Below are 20,761 nucleotides of genomic sequence, written 5' to 3'. Positions count from 1 at the left end.
TGCTTTATGTGATGTTGACAGTAATATCCTGCTGCCCATCGAGGAAGACCTCAGGGCTTCACTGCCCCAAAAGATGAACGAAACTTGACTGAGTAGGCTGTGCTGTTGACGCCAGTGTAGTGCTTAGAAGACACGCCTGGATGTGATCAATTCTGTATTTCAGGGGATGTCCAAGCATGCCTCTTCAAAATGCCCTTAGATGGATCTAGAGACTGTTTGGTTAAATGACTGATTTGTCACTAGAGCGCTTTAAAGATAGTTGTGCCACAGCACGATCTTTAGGAGTTATTGTGCTCAGCCAGACAATTCCACCAGCAGTATAAGAAGTTTAGAGCTATTCCAAAAGCCTAGGACACTGGTAGTGTCAACTCTCTCTGCCTGTACATGATCAAACTCATCCCTTTTGGGCAGAGGATGTGGTGGCAGTTGAAGCCTTTCACTGCAGAAGGGTCAACAATGTTCCAACTCTTCCTCCCCTGCTACAGTGGCTCGCAAGCCGCTTTGATTTGCCTTTCAGACCCACAACCAGCTGGTAAGGGGCACAATACAATATTTCCTCCCCGTATGGAAATCCATCATATTACACCAAAGGCTTTTAAAACTTGTTCAAAGGAGCTATGCCCTGTCTGTCTAATCGTCTCTGACCAAGAACTTGTGGTACCCAAGGATCCTGAAAATTTACCTCCAATCGGGCTACCCCTTTATGAGGACCTCCTGTCTTGGCAACAAAGGAGGGTCCTACATCCGATCTCCACAACCTACATCTATCAACATGCATGGAGTTTGAGGAGAGACGGTTGAATGATTTTGACTTGGCGCTTGAAGTGGTATACGTTATTCTCGTAGCCAGACATCCGTTCATGATATCCATCTATGCTCCTTCTGTAGGATACTCTATCTAACCGCAGATTCCTCACTCCCATTACTCCTCCCTGTTCTGTACAGTGGACTCCTAAACTTCATGATAAGGCACTCTACCACCTGCAATTTGTAGCACCCCTATTCAAAGGGGGTAATCAAACCAATTTTAGCGTACAGGGGTGTCACCTATATGTGTCTCTGTTCCATCACTTCCGGGGCACAAAGAAGTGACCATGGAGCCATATGGCTCCACCTATAGTCACGCAGGAGCATTGTTGAATACAATTTCCAGACCCTGTCTAGCGCCTGCGAATATTTATTTTAACAATGAGGAATTTGCAGTTAAATACAGGATACACCAGAATGAGCATTACCAACAGTAAATAACTTGTTTGTTTAGGACACTCTTGGAAGACTGCAGAGGTTCCTCATCTATTGTTTGCTTATGTCCTATGTGTGTTTTAGATAAGTAGCAAGTTGGCTGTCTCTGGCATACTTATTTAAGGCTTAAGAGTTTTCAGGTTTTTTTCAAACTGCTTTACAATCTTTTGAGGATTCATGATACGTTACCAATTAATTCTCTAAAGCGGTGTTTTATACCTAAAATATATAAAATTGTTACTTATTTGTAATGGGAAAGTCATGTCCCTAACCTCACTCTAAAGACTCACAAAAATAAACTATATCTTTTTGTTTTACCTTGCAGGCTTTTTAACGTATTCACCGTTTGGCTAGAAGATGAGAATTTTCAGAAAGGAGATGTCTACATTCCTTCCTTACCTAAGAGCTATGATCCACATAGGCTTGCCAAGATCATGCTGAATGAGCAGGTGAAATGCCCTTTGTGCTTTTCATACATCTCATGGAATCACAATACCGTGTATATTACTACATTTGTAATGTGTATCTCACTGCATTTGTGCCATTGATGAACAACTGTGATAAGTCCCTAAGCGCTTAATAAGTTCCTAAGTGTGTTATAGCGCTTGCATCGAATTGATTCATTAGGATGAAAGAAGCCTAATAGTTCGATCATTTCATAGACTTGTCCATTCAAAGCTGTGACTTTATACATTCATTTCATTTGAAAGTTCCTTGATTGCAGAGTATCAGGTCTGAGTTTTTAATCCTTGTCTTTGACAGGGATAGCTTGCTGTAAAGATGACAGACCTCTTGACTCACTTGCCAAAAGTACTTTCATCCCATCTTGAGTCAATATGCACAACACACATCAAGCATAAGCTGCCGTTTGGTTTTAGCTTGACTGTCCGTTTCCACAGATGATGACTGCCTTCTGCACTCCGCGATAGACATGTGGGGTACACAAAACACAATGGGGGTCATTCAGACCCAGGTGGGTGGCACACCTAACCGGCAGGTTAGTGCCTCTCCTCCTCTGTCGGAGGATCTCCCACAAGATAAAAAGAATTGGTCCTGCCTGGCAGGGGTTGTCAATGCCTTCAAAACAGCTCTGCTAATGAAAAAACACCAATAGTCTTCTAGTCTCATCCTGTACAGGTCATAAATAACATACTTATAAGTGACTGTTTTTAATAATGTGTGTTGTATTTTATGTAAATGCAGGATCTGTGGATGGAATGTGTTAACATAGAACTCATACATTATGAGTTTCAAGAAGCTGTTCACCTTTGGACTCAAGCCAAATCGGAGTCAGCGACCCCTTCAATCACTCCTGCTGCATGTACCGACTTCACTAACCCGTTGGAAGGTAAGCGGAAGCTCAGCGATACATATGGAACGCAGTGCCCCATTTGATTTGTGGTTGAAGATTTACTTATGGAAATCGTTTTTGACTTATAAGTATTGGTAACACTGCATAAGTGTAATGTGTGCAAGTTTTGATTTTCTAATATATTTCAACACAGTTTTGTCATGGGTAAATTTAGATTGAAAGTCCATAACCTAATAAGAAGCTTTTTAAACTTTTTTTTCGTGCAAAAGTTGCCTTCAGTATTCAGCCAGTAAACCTTGTTTGGGTGCTTTACTTAGCAGCGAATGAACAGAGGGCTTGACCCCCCCGCTACCATTTGCAGTTGAATATTAACAATGAGAAGATCAAACACTTAGACCACTTGTCAATTACATTTCTTGTCATTCCACTCTTTGACCTCACAGTAGTAAAATACAGTATTGAAAGACAAACGGCCATTTTTGAAAGAGCCAGCAGAGGCATTTAAGCTACTTTGCTGATGGGCAGTGGCAATATGCTGTGGCTGACGGAGTCTACTGTGGGAGCACGAATGGGAAAAAACGGCAGTACATACACCTTCAAATGAGTAAGAACAAATGTGAATTTCAAAAGGTGCCTCTTGATGATTTGAAAGAAGATGCTTAAAGCAATTACCCAAGCAAAGGACAAAGAATCTTGAAACAAAATAGTTTCCCAAAGTACGTCTCATTTAAGCCCCACTTGTACCTTCTGAGCTGGAGATGCCACCAGCTTCAAAGGCTTCGTGAAATGAAAGATGAATGTTTTATGTTGCCTGTAGCTGCAGCAGCACTGCCACATACCTCCATAACTATTCTGAAAAAGCTGTGCTGTGCTTTCTCAGGGCCATCTTTATATATCTTTAGTTGGTTGTGTTTTTCATGCTGCAGATTGTTCATTTTCTCAGCTTCCCTCTGGTGCTCCTTCAGTTTCTACAGAGCTTTCGGGGTGCTCAGCTGAATTGTTGCTGGCAGCTCCTCGCTTGGCACTGGCTGACCCCCTTTGGCGAGTTTGTGTTCGCATTTGATGCCATGTCTTGCCTCCAATGCCTTGCTAAAATTCGTACGGGTTGGGCTCCTGTCAGTGGCTTCCACCCCATGGAGCTGGTCGTTGTCTTCACCCAGGTCAGCCCATGTCGTGCTAATATTATCACTAAAGTTCAACCTTGCTTTGAGAGCGAACACATTGCAGCCTCTCACCAACAATCTCAGAGATTTTGTTCAATGGAGAACATATTTAGCTCAGATTCGCATCCTTTTCAGATGCCTCGTGTTGTTCCACAACATAAAGATGAGGCTAAGAAGGACGAGGTTATGCGCCAGTGTGCATCACCAGAGTCTGGCTGTGCAGGCCTAATATTGCACCCTTAACACTAAAGCCTTTCCTTCTTCCGCCTCAACAGGACATCCGAGTACTTCCCCCCTCAGGAGGAAATCAGAGTTGTTCGATATCAATGGTAACAAGAGCTTTTCTTCAGCCAGACTTATGTTGCTGTCCATGAATGCTTCGTGTCTTCTGGATTACGACTGCCATACCCTTTGGGAGATGTCTTGAGGGGCTTTGCCTGCTCCTCAGTGGTTTCCTTTTCAATAGTTGTTCAGCATGGTCAGGATGCGGCCAAGCACATCTTATGTTCTGGCCTGGACTCAATGGTTTTGGTTGCCAATGCAATTGGAGCTGGCTTTTTCCGTTTCACTCATGTCAGACATGATTTTTGGGAGACGTCTTCATTGGCATGACTTTCGATGGTGCCCGGCTGTTTGGAGATGAGGATGATGGCTCGGAAAAGTTATAAACTGACCCTTGCAGTTGTGGCATGTGTTTGGTATCTCTGGTGCACCAAATTCATCTATAATACTAGATGTTTTGGGGCAACTTTAAGGCCCCCCTCTCCCTCTGCCAAAGGCTGTCGCCACAACTCTTTTACAGCCCATGTACAACTTTCTGGCCCTCAAAGTCAAGAGGGGGTAAAAAGTAGGGAGCACCATCAACAGCAGTGTTCCTCTCCGCCCCTGGGTGAGGAGAGGGGCTAGAATGCTGGTAATCCATCTCGTAGGATCAGTGAGTCTTCAGACTATTTCCTTTGGGTTTGTCCTCACCTTTTAGGAAACTCCACCCCACATTCCACCTACTCATTCAATGGTCTCTGTAAATCATGCATGTATCCTTTTCAGACTATGCCAAGGATACAATCGAGCTGCTACTGCAAGTGAAGATTGGTATTCCCTCTACTTCTTAGTTCCTAAGAAGGTCGGGGATTGCGCCGATCTTGTTGCAAAGGATGCTTAACTCTTCCAGCCGGAAGGACAGATTCAAAACTTGCTAACATTCGGCTGGACTTGAATCCCGATGACTGGAGGGTGTTCTTGGATTTCCAGGAAATAGCCATAGGAAATAACCTACAGTTTGTTGTAGGTTTCCTCCGCTGATAGTTTGTGGTTCTCTCCTTTAGCCTTATCTCTGCTTAGGTCGTTGTAAATATCATGCCTATGTTCACGGACCACATTTCTGGGTCAGAGATACTATGACACCGGTACCTCCACAGATGGCAGCTGACAGGGGACCGTGCCACAGCTGTAGTTCGAATACATCCGGTTTCTAAATCAGGGTTCCAAATCACACCTTCAGCCCACACAGAGACTGCTCTTAATTGGAGCGATTTTGGAACCAGTCACACTAAATGCTTTTCTACCACCATTCATGTTTTGATCATGATGTTTTGGGCGGGAACTCTCAGCATTGAAGATTTTCATCCTCTTTTTCGTATTTCCAAAGCAGCATGTGGAAGTCCTTTAGTGTGCCTTAAATGTGCTCACCACAGGGGGTGCTTTTAGAACAGAATCCGCAGCTTCCAAGAGGCTCTTGAGACTTGTCATACTTGCAGCCGGTGATTCCCTCAGGTTGCCGCTTATCATGCTAATAACATCACTAAAGTTAAACCTTGCTTTGACAATGAGCACCTTGCAGCCTCTCATCCACAATATCAGATATTTTGTATAATGAAGACTATCTTTGGCCCAGATGCTGAGCCTATGCAAACTGCTAGTTTTGTTTCACACAACTAAGAAGGACACATTTCCCTTCCAGTACACATCACCTGGGAGTCTGGAGGTGCAGGCCTAATTTTGCATGCCTTAACCCTAATGTCTTCTCTTCTTCCCTTAAACAGGAAGTCTAAGTAGCTCGTCATCATGGGCAAGAAGAGCTTTCCTCCAGGCAGACCAGTATTGCACCCCATGAAAGCCTCTTGTCCTCTGACTCACTACGGCCATCCCTTTTGGGAGGTGCGTTGAGCGCTTTTGCCTGCTCTTCCAGAAGTTTTCTTTTTCACAAATTGGTCAGGATGTGGTCACGCTGACTTACCGCTTCATGACCTAGGATCAGTGAGTCTTTATATTATTCAATTTGGTTTGGTGTCCTCCCCTTTCAGCACACTCCACACCACACTACCTTGCACCTGCTCATCCAATGGTCTCTGCGGATTATGCGTGAATCCTCTTCAGACCGGTCCTTCTCCTTTCCTTCACCACCTTTCACAGTGATTGCCGATGCATCATCCTTTGGATGAGAACGATGCCCTTGCTGTGAGCAGGATCTCCCTGGCAGCAAGTCACGTGGCAGGCATCATCAAAGCATGGCAGACGTGCAGCAGGTGTTATCTTGCCGAGCACATGTGGCAGCTCTATCAGGAGGTGTTCCTAGTAATCCTCACTGGGGTATGCCCCAAGAGGACCTTTTCACCATCTTCAAAAACACGTCTGCATCCTGCAGTCCCCTCTGCAAGAGAATATATATTCTGCATTCAGTATGTATTTTGTAGAAAGTGAGGCGGGACTAAGGGCAAATCACTCTATATTCTCTGACTGGGCTCGAAGGGTGTGTTGCTTAGAAGTACTGGCCCTCCTCCCAGGCCTTCGATTCCGGGGAAGGGGGCGGGGGGTGGGGGTTTGGGGGGCGCAAGTCACGGAGATTACGCAGGGCCAGGTGTGAGAGGCTTTGACCTTGAGGCTGATGTTGTTAATGCGATTTTGACTGGGCGTCGCCTTTCCTCCAAAACCATATATTGTGGCCCCTGGGCTTGCTTTCTCTTTTGGTGAGCTGAGACGTGCATTGACTATGCATGCAAAGTTTTCCAATAAGTTACAGTTTCCTCTTTCTTTGCCCAACTAGACTCTGCTTTCAGTACAGTTAAAGCCCTTTTCAACCTTTCTCAATTTGCTCCATTAGTCTAGACCAATCCTCAAACTCAGTTTCTAGTTGAGGGACCAGTTTTGTCTTTGAATAAAAAAGTGAGGAATCTGCAGCTAGAAGTATCCATGCGAAGACTATGCTCTTTACCTTCGGTATCGCTCTCTTACTTGGCAGCATGGACTCTGCCTGCTCACCAGTCATGGCTGATGCCAGTGGCACTGCCAACCGGCACCTAGAGCTAGACAAGCTTTTCTGGGCAGTCTTTATCTGGGTTTATTCGGAAGGTGAGGAAACTGTTGATTGATAGCATATCCTTCAGAAACAATGTTACGAATGGCAGAGAGTCCCTTTTCCATAGAAAGAGTAAAGGTTACTGCTTCGTTGAAAAAGGATTTTCTGCTGAGTAACTAACATCCTTACTCTAGTCATCATTTTCTAGACTTGGAGGTGGAACTTAGTACTGCAGCATAACAATTCAATCTCTTATTTCCCTTCCAGGACGTGTTTAGACCTGGCTGTGGAACCGAATCATCCCTGTTCTTGGATGACCCTGTTCTTCTTGCCTGTCAGTGGCCTTAGATCTATCATGACCTATTGCTACAGAAAATATTTGATGAGGCCATTCACAAGGTAACTGGGTAGCTTGTTTGCTTTCCTAAAACCTCCAGTGTGTTAAAGTCTAGGCCTTTGTATCTGTCTAGGTTCCTGATAGAACTGGGGTTTCTGGTTGGCAGAGGTATGCACCCTGTCCAAGCAGGGACCACCTCCCTACATGCACACTGAAAGATAATCTGTGCTCACCCTCTGCTAACTTGACGCAGATCAGTCAGGCTTATCTAAAGAGACAATATGTAAAGTATTTATGCAACACACACACACACTCACTGTAACACAATGAAAGTATCACACACAAAACTCCACACAGGGCTAGACAAATAGATTATATTGTTATGGATAACACCAAACCAAAACTCAAGAACTCATTGTTCTTCAAAATATTGTTTTAAATAGACAACTATAATACAAAAGTCATGTTGTAGATAAAAACAACTTTAAACCATTCTTTTCAACATTTATTTCAAACTATTTAGACTGAGTTTATTTCCTAGGTTACCCAGTGAAATAACAGGGAGGACTTTTGATGTGGATTCTTACATATGCATGTACAGGTTTTCTGTATATGGTATTAGTTTCCTTAAACTCATACTTTTGCCAAGATTAGGCTTATCTGATAGAGGCTCCTAGCTGCAGATTCCTTTCCTTTGAATTTCCCAGGCATCAGACTGGATCCAATAACGTTTGTGTGAGCACTACCCCTGCACACGGTTGGGTGGCTTTGTTTGGTTGCGTGTGTTATCATCGGCATTGTTGGTGACAGAATTGACATCACCATCACCTTTATAGGCTGGGCAGAGCAGTTTCATCGGCCGTGTTATTACAGGGCCACGTCTGGCTGAGAACATCAGGATTTTCGGGGGATGTCCAGGCCAACCTCTTGGACATGCCTTTCGATGGGACTCATCTCTTTGGAGTGAAAGCAGACTCGGCACTGGAGTGCTTCAAGGACTCGCGGGCTACGGCCAAGTCCGTGGGCCTTTCAGTGACACCTCGCCCTTAGTCTGCCTTTCGCCCCTTTCATGGCTATGGAAGGGACGTGCCACCTCGCCAGCCATATCCCAGTCACCGTCCTGCGCAGGGCTCCCAAGTTGCGCGAGGTTATGGATGCGGTACATTCCGACCCCGTGGGAATGGCAGCTAGAAGTCATCCGTCAACAACCCCCTGGCATCTGCATTCTCTGCAAGATCCTGGGGGCCCAATTGGATGGAGAGTCGGACATCACCTCCTCCACTGGCAGTCCATAGAATCGGACAAATGGGTCTTATAGATCATTTGTAGGAGTTACTCCCTCCCTTTCTAATTCCCCACCCTTTTACTGCCATCTCAAGAACAGTTGGCGTAGAATCATCTGATCTTGCTTCGAGAGGAAGTTACAGCTCTCCTGACCAGGTGTTACCTGCGGTTCAAGGTAGGCCTGGAGCAGTTTCAGTTCACTAAGCTTCCTTTTGGCCTTACCAGCACCCCTCGGGTGTTCGCCAAGGTGATTGCGGTGGTCACAGTTCATCTGCGCAGGTTAGGGGTTTCATTCTTTCTCTACCTCCAAGACTGTCTGTTGAAGGCGGCCTCGCCCCAGATTATTGTCACCCAGCTCCAGACTATCGACGGACCTCCTATATTTGCTAGGTTTCACTGTAAACATGCCAATGTCACACCTGACTCCTTATCAGACTCTCCTTTTCATCTGATCTGTTCTGGACACAGTACACTTTCGGGCTTATCATCCCGAGCAGCGAGTCTAGGATATTGAGGTCATGATGCCAATGTTTCAGCCTCTATACGGGATTTCGTTGAGGATTACTCTGAGGCTTCTGGGCCTCATGGCCTCCTGCATCCTGCTGGTAAATCATTCCAGATGACATATGCAGGCAATGCAGTGGGACCCGAAGTTCTAAAGGTGCAGCATCAGGGGAATCTCTTCGGATTCATCCAGATCTCAGAGGGAACTGCAAAAGACCTGCAATGGTAACTAACGAAACGTGATTGGGTCAATGGCAGACTCCTCTTCCTTCCCCAACCAGAACTGATGGCAGTGACAGATGTGTCTCTCCTGGGATGAGGCAGCCGTCGGGTAGAGAAAGAGAAAGAGATTACCACACTCTGGTCTCTGATGGAATCCAGATTCCATATTAACCTGCTGGACAGACTTGGCCAGTGCCTGGACATGTGTCTAGACCACTGGCAACTATCAGTTAATCATACCAGTTATCCTAAAAGCTCTTCCAGGAGGCTGAGAGAACTATAAGGATTCTCTGATCCACCCCAATTGTATTCCCTCCAGGTACCATCAGTAAAGGGAGTTAGTGCAAGTGTTCACAGACAATACTACAGCCATGTGATACTGTAACAAGCAGGGCGGGGTGGGGTCGTGGACTCTTTATTAAAAGACCCTGCATTTGAGGACATGACTAGAACAGCAGGGCATAACCCTGGTAGTTCAACACCTGGCAGATTTTCTGAACGCCAGGGCGGACAAACTTAGTCATCGATATCTTGCAAATCACGAGTGTTGTCTCCATTCAAAGGTGGCACAGGTGATCTTTCAGCAGTGGGGAGAGCTTTGATTAGATCTGTTCACCTCTGAAGAAAACAAGCAATGTCAGCGTGTTAGAGTTTCCAAGGCACACAATGCTCGTAGATGCTTTTGTCAGGCTTCCTGCATGCTTTTCCACCCATAGTACTTCATCCCAGAGCTCTCAAGAAGGTTAAGAATGATTTGGCCCAAGTCATTCTTGTGGTTTCGGACTGGGCATGGAGAGTTTGGTATCCTGAGTGCCTGAAAATGAGCATCGATCCTCCGATCTGTCTTCCCCTTAGGGAGAATCGTTTGTTGCAGCAGCAGGGGAGGGTCCTCCACCCAAACCTGCCAACTCTCCGCCACCCTGCGTGGAGATTGAGCACCGACATTTGATAGCTTTTGACCTTCCTTCTGAAGTTTGTAATGTTATCTTGGCCCTCCACCAAAACGGTATACACCTGCAGTTGAAAATAGTTTGTAAAATATTGTACAGAAAAGTCTATTGACCATTTTTCTACCTCACTATTATTATTTTCTTCATTCTTACCCATGCTCATCAGGGCTCTGCTCTGGGCGCTCTCAAAGTTTATCTCTCTGCTCTGTCTGCTTTTCTACAGCAGCCTGACCAACCCTCTTTATTAAGGTCCCCTAATGCGCAAAGGTTTGTGAAAGGGCTTTTAAATATTTCCCCCCTTCGCCCTTCATCATGCCACTGTGGGATCGGAACCTGGTTCTCACGTACCTCATGTGTGCGCCCTTTAAACTGCTATGCCATTATCCCCTCCTGCTGCTTACCATCAAGACAGTTTTCTATTGGCAAACATCTGCCCAGAGGGTGAGTGAGATGCAGGGTCTGTAATCCAAGCCTCCCTATCTTATGGCATTCCCGGACAAGGTGGTCCTTCGCTACCTAAAGTGGGAACTTCATTCAATTTGGTACAATATGTCAACCTGCCCACCTTTTATGCTCCTCCACATCCATCTAAAGAGGAGGAGCGACTTCACTGTCTGGACCACAAAATAGTATTGTTGTTATACCTTGACCACACAAAAGAGTTCCTGGTGAAAGACCAACTCTTGGTGGGATATGTAGGAGCTAAAAAAGGTTGGCAGTTCAGAAGCAGACCATTTCGCAATGGGCCATTCTTTGTATCAAGGTCTGCTACGCTCTGGCTAAAAAGCAGCCTTCTGAGGGCTTTCAATACCATTCCACCAAAGACAAAGCTGCAACCATGGTGTTAGCTTGTGTGATTGCAGTCTTGAGCATTTACCAGGCAGCAACGTGGGCGTTCCTGCACACTTTTGTCAAACACTACTGCCTTAACAGGCAGGGTCTGGCATTTCACCCGTTCGTTCCTACAGGACTTCTTACTATAGTCAATTTGTTTGCAGCCCATCTCCAGGATGGTATGGCTTGGGTATCCATTCAAAGGTAAGTAATCTGTAATCTGCAGCTAGAAGTATCTATCAGCTGAACAAGTTACTTACCGTCAGTAATGCATTATCTGGTAGAGACAATATCTAGCTCTAGATTCCTTACAGACCCACCCATGCCTCCCCGCTCAGCGTGTGGAACAGGAGCCCATATTACTATCGATGCCCGGGCAGCTGGCGCAAGTCGCCTCTTAGTTCCCATTCTAAATAGTTACCAAATAAAGAGACGGGTGCTGGGAGCAGGAATCACAAGAACAGAGTTTATTTCTCATGAGGAGAGCCTGTCATTTCAGACACGAAACAAGGTGTCATCGGGAGGTGCTCTAACAAGTGTTCTGAGACATTGCCTTTTATACTTTACAAGACACTCCTTATTACAATAATGACATTGTGAAACAAGGAAAAGACATTCCCGTAATCCTCGTGTCAATCCTACCCCACATATATCCACAATAGAGACCCTTGACCTGCCGATAAGAGGAGGGGGTAATCATACAGCTGAGTGTTCCGCCGATTTTTAGGATATGTGCGCCTGATCGTAGCCCAGGGGGTGGGGGGGCCAGGATCAATAGTGGGTCCTTTGAAGAGGAGTGACTCCATACAATAAGGGGCAGTAAACAGTATCTCCTGGCTTAGGCGATGACCTCGGACATGTGTGGACAGACAATCGCGGAGGGAGGGTTTACCAACAGAGGGGTTATTCATGAAAGGAAGGGAAGTGTTGGTCAGGCGCGGCCGTGACTCCCAAGGACAGAGTCGCACAGAGAGAGAGAGAGAGGTCTTATTGACTCGTGCATGAGAGAGCGGGGGCAGTCAGGTGCAGGTGGGGAGGGCTATGTCAGCTGAGGCGAAGGATGCCTCTTCAAGAGGAAATGGGGGGGGGTTTGCGTGGGTCAAGCAGGAGAGTTGCCTTTCAGGGCAGGGTCGCGCAGAGGGAGAGGGTTTCATGGTCTATGCATGTGAGAGGGGGGGGGGGGTTCAAATAGCGTAGAAGGGAAGCCGGTGATTCCAATGAACGGGCAAAAAGGCCATGGTGCCTAAAATGGCTGTCAGGTACATGGGGGCACGGGCTTTTACTGGCGGAGTGGTGCGGTTAACGTACAGGGAAGGGAATGGGAAAAGACAAATGAACGTCGCTTATGTACATCAATTTCGTGATTTTCCACAGTCGCCGCTTTTTACATAACAAAGTTAATTTTCTAATTGATGGGTGTACATATAAACAGGTGTGATTGAAGAGTTAACATTTGTCAATACTAACATATGGCATATAATCATGGACAGTTGATGTGATTGGCAGAATGCAGCACATAGGAAATTGCATTTGTTGAGTTCCTAACATTCAAACGTACTACATAGCATAAATGCTTCTGACTTTTCTCAAAAAAAATGTGACAAATGAACATTTTGACCAGGTAGTTGAGGGAGGAATTCAGTCCAATACATAAGATCTCTTCGTCACAGTGTCTTTTTAGCAGTGAGCCATCACTGGTAGGCTCTCGTCCGTATCTTTTCGTTGGCGCTGTTGAGCACCGGCGGTGGAGCTATAGGTCCAGCTCGGATCTATCCTTACGCGTTGCAGGGTGCGGTCAGTCCTCCGCTGTTAGACCACAGTCCTGTTCCCTAACCAATCCCTTTGGTGGTGCCTTATGCTCGACACCTATATTTCCGTTTACTTCCGTTTGCAAACCTCATTTCCACGTAAATGCTGTTTCTTCTTTTCTGAGTCAAAAAGTCATGTGGGGAAAGAGGGGGTGTCAGATAGTCGAGGGAAGAGAGGGCGGAGTGGGGTCAGATCTTTTCGGACACTTCCAAGGGACCAAGGGAGCAAAGGATAACGAGCAGGCAGGCCCATCAATCAGGCCCGAAAAGGGGGCGAAGACTTCAGGCACACGTGGGTTAGCAGACTGAGGGCTTCAGGGCAGCCCGTCAAGTTTCATTTTCCACGTTTGAAATTGCTGTCTCGTCCCGTATCTTGTTGCTCTGCAGCTCCACCTTTGGTCGAGGTCACATATGTCTCAAGATCAGCAACCAGGCTGTACGTCACGTCCGACCCTTCTCCTCCGGCGATCGTATATCTTTGAATAGGTACAAAACAAGCTTTAGAGAACTGGCAGGAGAAGACATTTATGCATGTGAATTCCTCCTTCAATCCTACGCACTTGGGAGATACGTTCATTGGTTACAGTCAGAAGTTTATTACCAAGCAGTGCATATGTCGGCATTCCTACTGAGTTCATGCCAAGTTTATTCATCGTCTATTCATGTCACATATGGAGAGAAATCAGACTCTTATCAACTGTGCATTTCATCAAACTCAACATTTCGGAACCTCCAGGGAGACTCGTCTTTCTAACCTGAGCCTTAACAGTCTAACACTTCCCTTCAGAGCTGGTTAAAGCTTTCAAACAGAGCGGGGGGTGCTATCATCGAGAGTCAGGGTAAAACAAGTTTTTCTCGAGGGACGACAGTTACTCATGGTCATCATGTATATATCGGGGACAGCAGCTGGGGTCAATCAAGTGGGGCGGGGACGCTTCGGGCATTCGCGCTTGGGTGCAAAGGGGTGGGGCAATTTGGGCATTGGGGGGTCAATCTAGACGTTGGCGCTTGTCTCTGATGAACTGAAAAATAGGGTGCCATTGACATATAGTTCCCCTATAAAAGGCCAGATTGGGGGACCTTAGTCGTCTTACCTGTCCTTCCTTTCTTAGCCAATTCGAGTTCATTCATTTTGCAGAAAGGAGAGGTAGTAATATGGCGAGATACAATCATTTTAGTTTCTGTCAATTTCGCTGAACACCTTCGCGTTCAATAAGTATCCAATCAGACTGGTGCCAGCAAGGCACAATTTTACCATAAAAAGGAAGAGGGAATAGGGAGACTCTCATAGAGAGTGAGAGTCGTCCGCAATCTAAACGAGCCATTCGGTACACGTATGACATGTAGAGAGAGAGAGAGAGAGAGAGAGAGATAGATAGGGGGGGGGGAGAGAGAGAGAGATAGGGAGACGTGTACAAAAATAGGTCATTTAGTGCGCTCACAACACAGAACAGCAAGGGTCAGGTAACAAAGAGACGCGAGCAGAGGGGAGACATAAACCCGTAGACATAAACCCGATCAGGGAGGATCAGTGGCAGTGATCCTCCTTGATCTAAGCGCCGCATTCGATACGGTCAGCTATGCCACCCTGCTGAACCGTCTCCGGGACATCGGGGTCTCTGGCGATGCTCTAAGGTGGTTCGGCTCCTTCCTGTCCGACAGATCATTCCAGATCTTCGATGGGGACACAGTATCAGCCAGCAAGCCCCTCAGCTGCGGAGTACCACAGGGCTCCTCTCTGAGCCCTGTGTTATTCAATGTCTACATGAGACCCCTGGCTGGAATCGTCGAACCGTACGGCATCAAAATTGTGTCGTACGCCGACGACACTCAGCTAGTGATATCATTGGCTCAAAAGAACATCAGTCACCCCCAAGGAGGCCTACTGAGCTGCCTAGAGGACATAAAGGAATGGATGACCAGCTCCTCCCTCAAATTAAATGGAGATAAAACAGAGCTCCTGCTTCTAGGCCCTGCCTCGCCAACACCTTTTATCTCCTTATGGCCTCAAGCCCTGGGCACTCCCCCCACCCCCAAGGAAAGCGTCAAGAGCCTAGGAGTGTGGCTGGATAGCAAGCTGTCCTTCTCCACCCAGGCTACCAAACTGTCCGCCACCTGTTTCGGCATCCTCAAAACCCTAAGGAAGGTCCTTCCACTTCTGCCTCCAGAAGCAAGTAAAGTGGCAGTCCAAGGCCTGATCCAGTCCCGCCTTGACACAAACAATGCTCTATACGTGGGAGCTCCCGAGATGACCCTCAGGAAACTCCAGATAGTGCAAAACTGCGCAGCGCGCACCCTGTTAAAAATTCCTCGAGCTCAGTCAGCCAGATCCGCACTAAAAAGTCTTCACTGGCTGCCAGTTAAACACAGAGTGTCATTCAAGGCGTTGTGCATTGCACACCGAGCATTCTGGAAAACAGGACCTGCTATTAACAGCAAGCTCGTCATCCCCTACCACCCAAACAGGAACCTCCGCTCCTCTGAGGCCTTTCTGGCAGTGATCCCCCGAGTAAAGAAAGCCAGAGCCGGTGGTAGGATGTTCTCGGTGAACACCGCCAAACTTTGGAACACCCTCCCCCTCTCACTCCGTTCCAACCCGGACCTGCTGTCATTCCGTAAAAACCTGAAGACCTTACTATTCACCAAAGTCTCCGAGCTATAATGTGTCACTTTACCGGTCCCTTCAATTCTCACCTCCCAGCGCTTGGACGCCCCCGGGCAGCAATCGCGCTCTATAAATCTATTTCCATTCCATTCTATTCCATTCCACAGTACATACGCACAAACTCAGACGAAGGAAGACAGTACATGTATTACATACAAATAGATTCACGATAAAACATATAACAATTATTGGCCAAAAAGATCTATTTTTGCATCCTGCGTATCTTTAATATCCTTTTTATCTACGTGCTGAGCTCTTTTTACCTTTCCTCCTTTTCCTCTTGTTTACTATCTTTGCGAATGTTCTCGGTTGCTAATACTTACACCTTGGCCAGTTGGTCAGGAATTAACCTGGTTGTGCTACTACTCACGGTGGGATCTTTGAGTCATTTTTCCTTTTCTCCCTTTGGCGGAAGGGTTCTCCAGGCTCAGGCAACGGAGGGCATTAATCGGGAGAACAGTCGGACAGCTTAGCTATATCTATAAAAGTGCGAGAAGGAGGTGGTACATTTTTGACCATCAACATCATTCCTACTTTTCCAGACGGGTGGTGCCTAGGTAAACCTTACCCCGGAACTTTTCCTTGTCCTTTCCCTATCTAGTAAAACGTCATAGTTGCACTATCTGGCGTGCTGGTTAGAGTCAAATTCTGTCATACAGTACTAACCTGTCAAGTTTCTATGTCAGTCCATCCTCCCAGTCGCTACGTTCTAAGGAGGAACAGTCATACCTAAGTCTACGTCTTTCAAAATCCGTTAGCGTAAGTACTATGCTCGAATCCCCTTTTTCTCCTTCTGTCGGTCGTTCGACCATCGCTCTTCCATACTTCAACCGACGTTCCGACGTGACCTGCAGAAGGGAGGAGAAAGAAGGGGGTGGGGGCAGCATTCAAAGCACATCAGCACGCAATAGTCCGAAAATATTTTTACCTACCACATACTCGACCTATCTCCACGTTGTGCATTCTCTACCATCTCGGCGTTTAAGCCCAGAGGGACCAGTAGTGTTAGATAGATAATCATCGATGGTCTGCGTATCTACATGAATCACTTGATCGTGACCTTTTAGGTCGTGTGCAAGGATGGTGGTCAGGTGGTATTTCTGTGGTGACGCTTAAGGGCGTCTAAAACACTTTTCCGGCTGCCTGTGACACATAATGTAGCTGCTAAATATCGGGCCTTTTTACCCTTCAACTTTAATAAAGCTGCTCATTTTTCGCTTATATTGGAGACAGTAGTAACATTCAAAAACTCATTAATGCAACCACTACAATTATACTTTCCTTTTCAAAATACCTTTAATTAATAATGTTGGCGCACAAATACGGGCCTACAACCCGGTGGGCCGGCCACGGAGCAGACTGGAACCGTGCATAAGAGGAACGAAGTCGGTGATCATTTATTTCATAAAGTGCAGCAGTGCAATAAAATCGTATCGAACTTTCCTACAGGGCGAGTATGATGCATGTCAAGAATTCAAGCTTTCAATAATATTACCTCATTGTCCAACTGTTTACTCAAAGCCTAACGTTTATCAATTCATTGTCCAAATGCTCAATCAGTGCTTATTTCATACCAATTCATTGCTTCCAAACATAATTAGTACCCACCCTAAATCAGTTCACTGTCTCAACACATGATCAATATCCATCTTATATCGCTTTCTTTTCCAAGCACATAATCAATATCCATCTTATCGACTTTCATTGTCCAAAAAAAATGCATACATATCTCGGAACATTAATGTTTGAGCAATCCGGGTGAACAAGGAATTTGAAAGTTTCATTTTTGTATCGGCGCCATTTTGGGTGAGGTCAGGCAGGTCCCAGTATAGTCAGAATGCCTCCACTGACTCGTGGTTGGATCAGAACCTCTTTTGGCAGTTCAAAAAGTTTTTCGCAATGGGGTAACGGGCTAGCGATATGAACCAACAGTCAAAAGTGGGGAGGGAGGCAATAATCTTTCCTACCGGGTCATTCTGGTGTTCCACCGGAACTGAACAAGTCTGTATCCTTGCGGGATTTTAGTCATTTCCAAACTGAGGCTGGCGCCGGCAGGAGTGCACCGGCGTCTCGTGGCTCCATCGGAGGACGGGGCGGGGGGCGCCTCGTGGAGAGGTCGGCCCCCCCGGCTCTTTTAGAATCTTCAAGGTCGAGGAGTACAGGGCGTGTGCCCGTCCTGAGCAAGGAAACCCGCTTTTTGATATGGACCCTTTCTTCAAGCAGGAGCGTTGGGGTGTCGCTGGAAGCCTCCACCTGGAGGGAGGTGGGGGAGGCTCGTTCGCGCCGCCTCCCCCTTCCAGGGACCCCGCGCCGTTCTTCGGCTCCAGCGCTTTGGTACAGCCGTGCCAGGCAATGAAGATGGGGGGGGTCGGTGGCTGAGGCAAGACATCCCCCCCTTGTCATGTGGCGGGACTACCTGCAACTCAGGGGTTGCCGTGTGGCGGGACTACCTGTCACTCTCAGGGGTTGCCGCTGGCGGGGCTACCTGCAACTATCCAGGGCCGTTCAGGACATAATTGAAAAGAAAGGAGTTTTGTTGCAGCCATTATAGCTGAAAGAAGCGCTGCCGACCTCGCCTTGGCTTCGGACTTTGATGTTGGCCGGATCGGGCAAGCGAAAAAAGGGGGGGGGGGTCGGTGGCTGAGGCAAGACATCCCCCCCCCCCGGGGCCCGCAGGGCGGAAGGGAATGGGGAGACCATCACGACCTCCGGGCCGTCCGCCCCACAATCTCCCCCTCCGACGGCGGCCAGCCAGGCCCTGCTCTGCTCGCGCCGAGGCCTCACCTTCCGGATGGGCGTAACCGCGGGCCTGTTGCACGCCGGGAGCTTCTGGAATGGGGGTAGGTGTCTATGGATTTGTATCTATTTCATGTTACCGTTATTTGGGCGTGGTGGGCAATGAGGCAGACATGTTTGGGGCAGGAATAGGCAACGGAACCTAGCTACCTCGTGGCTGCCTTGGTGTCAAGCTTGTCTTCCCTCGCCATTTTTATGTTTCTTATTGCGGGTTATTTCTAACGTTTCTTATTTTATTTTTAGCGAAGTTGATAACTCATCAGTGGCCTACTGATTTCGCTCGACTCTTTTTCTTATATTTTTATGCCATAACCTATTATAAGCTATAGCGACTAGTCCACACTTAATGAACATGTCCTTATTAGGTGTGCCCTCCAGTGGAGCTGGATGGTTCATCTCTAATAAGCGGTCCGGGCTAAACAGGCTACCAATCAGTGGGGAGAAGATAGGCATGACGGATTACAACGGGGACAAAAGTCTGCACTACCTATCTTATCACGGCGGGCAAAGACTAGACAGAATATTTCTATTCTCCGACACGAAACAAGGTGTCATCGGGAGGTGCTCTAACAAGTGTTCTGAGACATTGCCTTTTATACTTTACAAGACACTCCTTATTACAATAATGACATTGTGAAACAAGGAAAAGACATTCCCGTAATCCTCGTGTCAATCCTACCCCACATATATCCACAATAGAGACCCTTGACCTGCCGATAAGAGGAGGGGGTAATCATACAGCTGAGTGTTCCGCCGATTTTTAAGATATGTGCGCCTGATCGTAGCCCAGGGGGTGGGGAGGCCAGGATCAATAGTGGGTCCTTTGAAGAGGAGTGACCCCATACAATAAGGGGCAGTAAACAGTATCTCCTGGCTTAGGCGATGACCTCGGACATGTGTGGACAGACAATCGCGGAGGGAGGGTTTACCAACAGAGGGGTTATTCATGAAAGGAAGGGAGGTGTTGGTCAGGCGCGGCCGTGACTCCCAAGGACAGAGTCGCACAGAGAGAGAGAGAGAGGTCTTATTGACTCGTGCATGAGAGAGCGGGGGCAGTCAGGTGCAGCTGGGGAGGGCTATGTCAGCTGAGGCGAAGGATGCCTCTTCAAGAGGAAATGGGGGGGGGTTTGCGTGGGTCAAGCAGGAGGGTTGCCTTTCAGGGCAGGGTCGCGCAGAGGGAGAGGGTTTCATGGTCTATGCATGTGAGAGGGGGGGGGGGTTCAAATAGCGTAGAAGGGAAGCCGGTGATTCCAATGAACGGGCAAAAAGGCCATGGTGCCTAAAATGGCTGTCAGGTACATGGGGGCACGGGCTTTTACTGGCGGAGTGGTGCGGTTAACGTACAGGGAAGGGAATGGGAAAAGACAAATGAACGTCGCTTATGTACATCAATTTCGTGATTTTCCACAAGCGGACACATTTCTAGAGCTAGTATTGATCCCCTTCTAGTACCCTAGGTTGGAGACACACTAGTTATTTCACTTCATGGCTCTGTGCTCCTGGCTTGGAAAGTTGTGAAAAGTAACTGACCTCATTGCACATGGGTGGTGCCTATATAGGCGACGACCACAAAAATGTTTCCGGATCCAGTCTGATACCTGGGAAATTCTAAGGTAAGTAATCTGCAGCTAAATATTGTCTTACCAAAGGTAAGTAACTTGTACTTTAACGCTATTGTTGCTCCTCTGGCTATATTCCTCTCTGATCCATTTCTCAGTGGTGCAGTTCCACTGGTGGGTCCTTCTCTAGTACCGGCCAAACTCTCTCTGACTTTTTGTGATACTTTTCTTGTGCCTGCAGCAACTCTACGTCTACCAACACCAAAAGGACCTTGAAGATTGCTCCACCAACAGCTTTTGCCCCTGGATCCATCCTTCGCTGCCGACTACGGATCCATTATAGAAAGTGTAAAGCTTTCCTGACGATATATGCCAGTCTATTCAGTACTATACATGAGGCAGAGCAGGTGGTTGAGGAAGGATTGCCATACAGTCCATTGCCTGATGCTGATTACTTTGGCCTCCTTGCAGATCTCGACTTGGATGCCAACCACATCCAAATGATGAACTTACTCTTCCATGATGATGATGATGATGGTGATGATATCAGTGAGTTGGTCAGTCTTCATCCTCCTACTGGTACAGATGTGGGGGTCAATTTGGCCTTATGGAGTACCAGTGGCTGGTGTACTTCCCTCTACAACAGATCTGTCATGTCCTTCACAGCCTCCCACTTAGTAGGTGGCCTTGTTGCCGCTGTTATGTCCATAGGCTACTGAATCCCTGCAATTCCTGTACCAGTGGAGGAAACCATAGTTAACCTCACAGAAATCGTGTAGCCTCACTGGTA

At 47.0% G+C, this 20,761-nt stretch overlaps 1 protein-coding gene across 1 annotated transcript in view; it reads left to right on the top strand.

Moving 5' to 3' along the window:
- The window catches only part of EPG5 (ectopic P-granules 5 autophagy tethering factor), a 682,187-nt gene that overhangs the window by 269,035 nt on the left and 392,391 nt on the right, over positions 1-20,761 (top strand). The window contains exons 24-25 of the mRNA XM_086960335.1: positions 1,568-1,691; positions 2,446-2,590. Coding sequence (XP_086816461.1) covers positions 1,568-1,691; positions 2,446-2,590 — 269 coding nt within the window. The remainder of the gene's footprint in view (positions 1-1,567; positions 1,692-2,445; positions 2,591-20,761) is intronic.

This window comes from Lissotriton vulgaris, chromosome 3_1 (genome assembly GCF_964263255.1).
Source record: "Lissotriton vulgaris chromosome 3_1, aLisVul1.2, whole genome shotgun sequence".
Lineage (NCBI taxonomy): Eukaryota > Metazoa > Chordata > Amphibia > Caudata > Salamandridae > Lissotriton > Lissotriton vulgaris.
The sequence above is the reverse complement of the archived record's forward strand: the minus strand, read 5'-3'. Positions and strand labels throughout refer to the sequence as shown.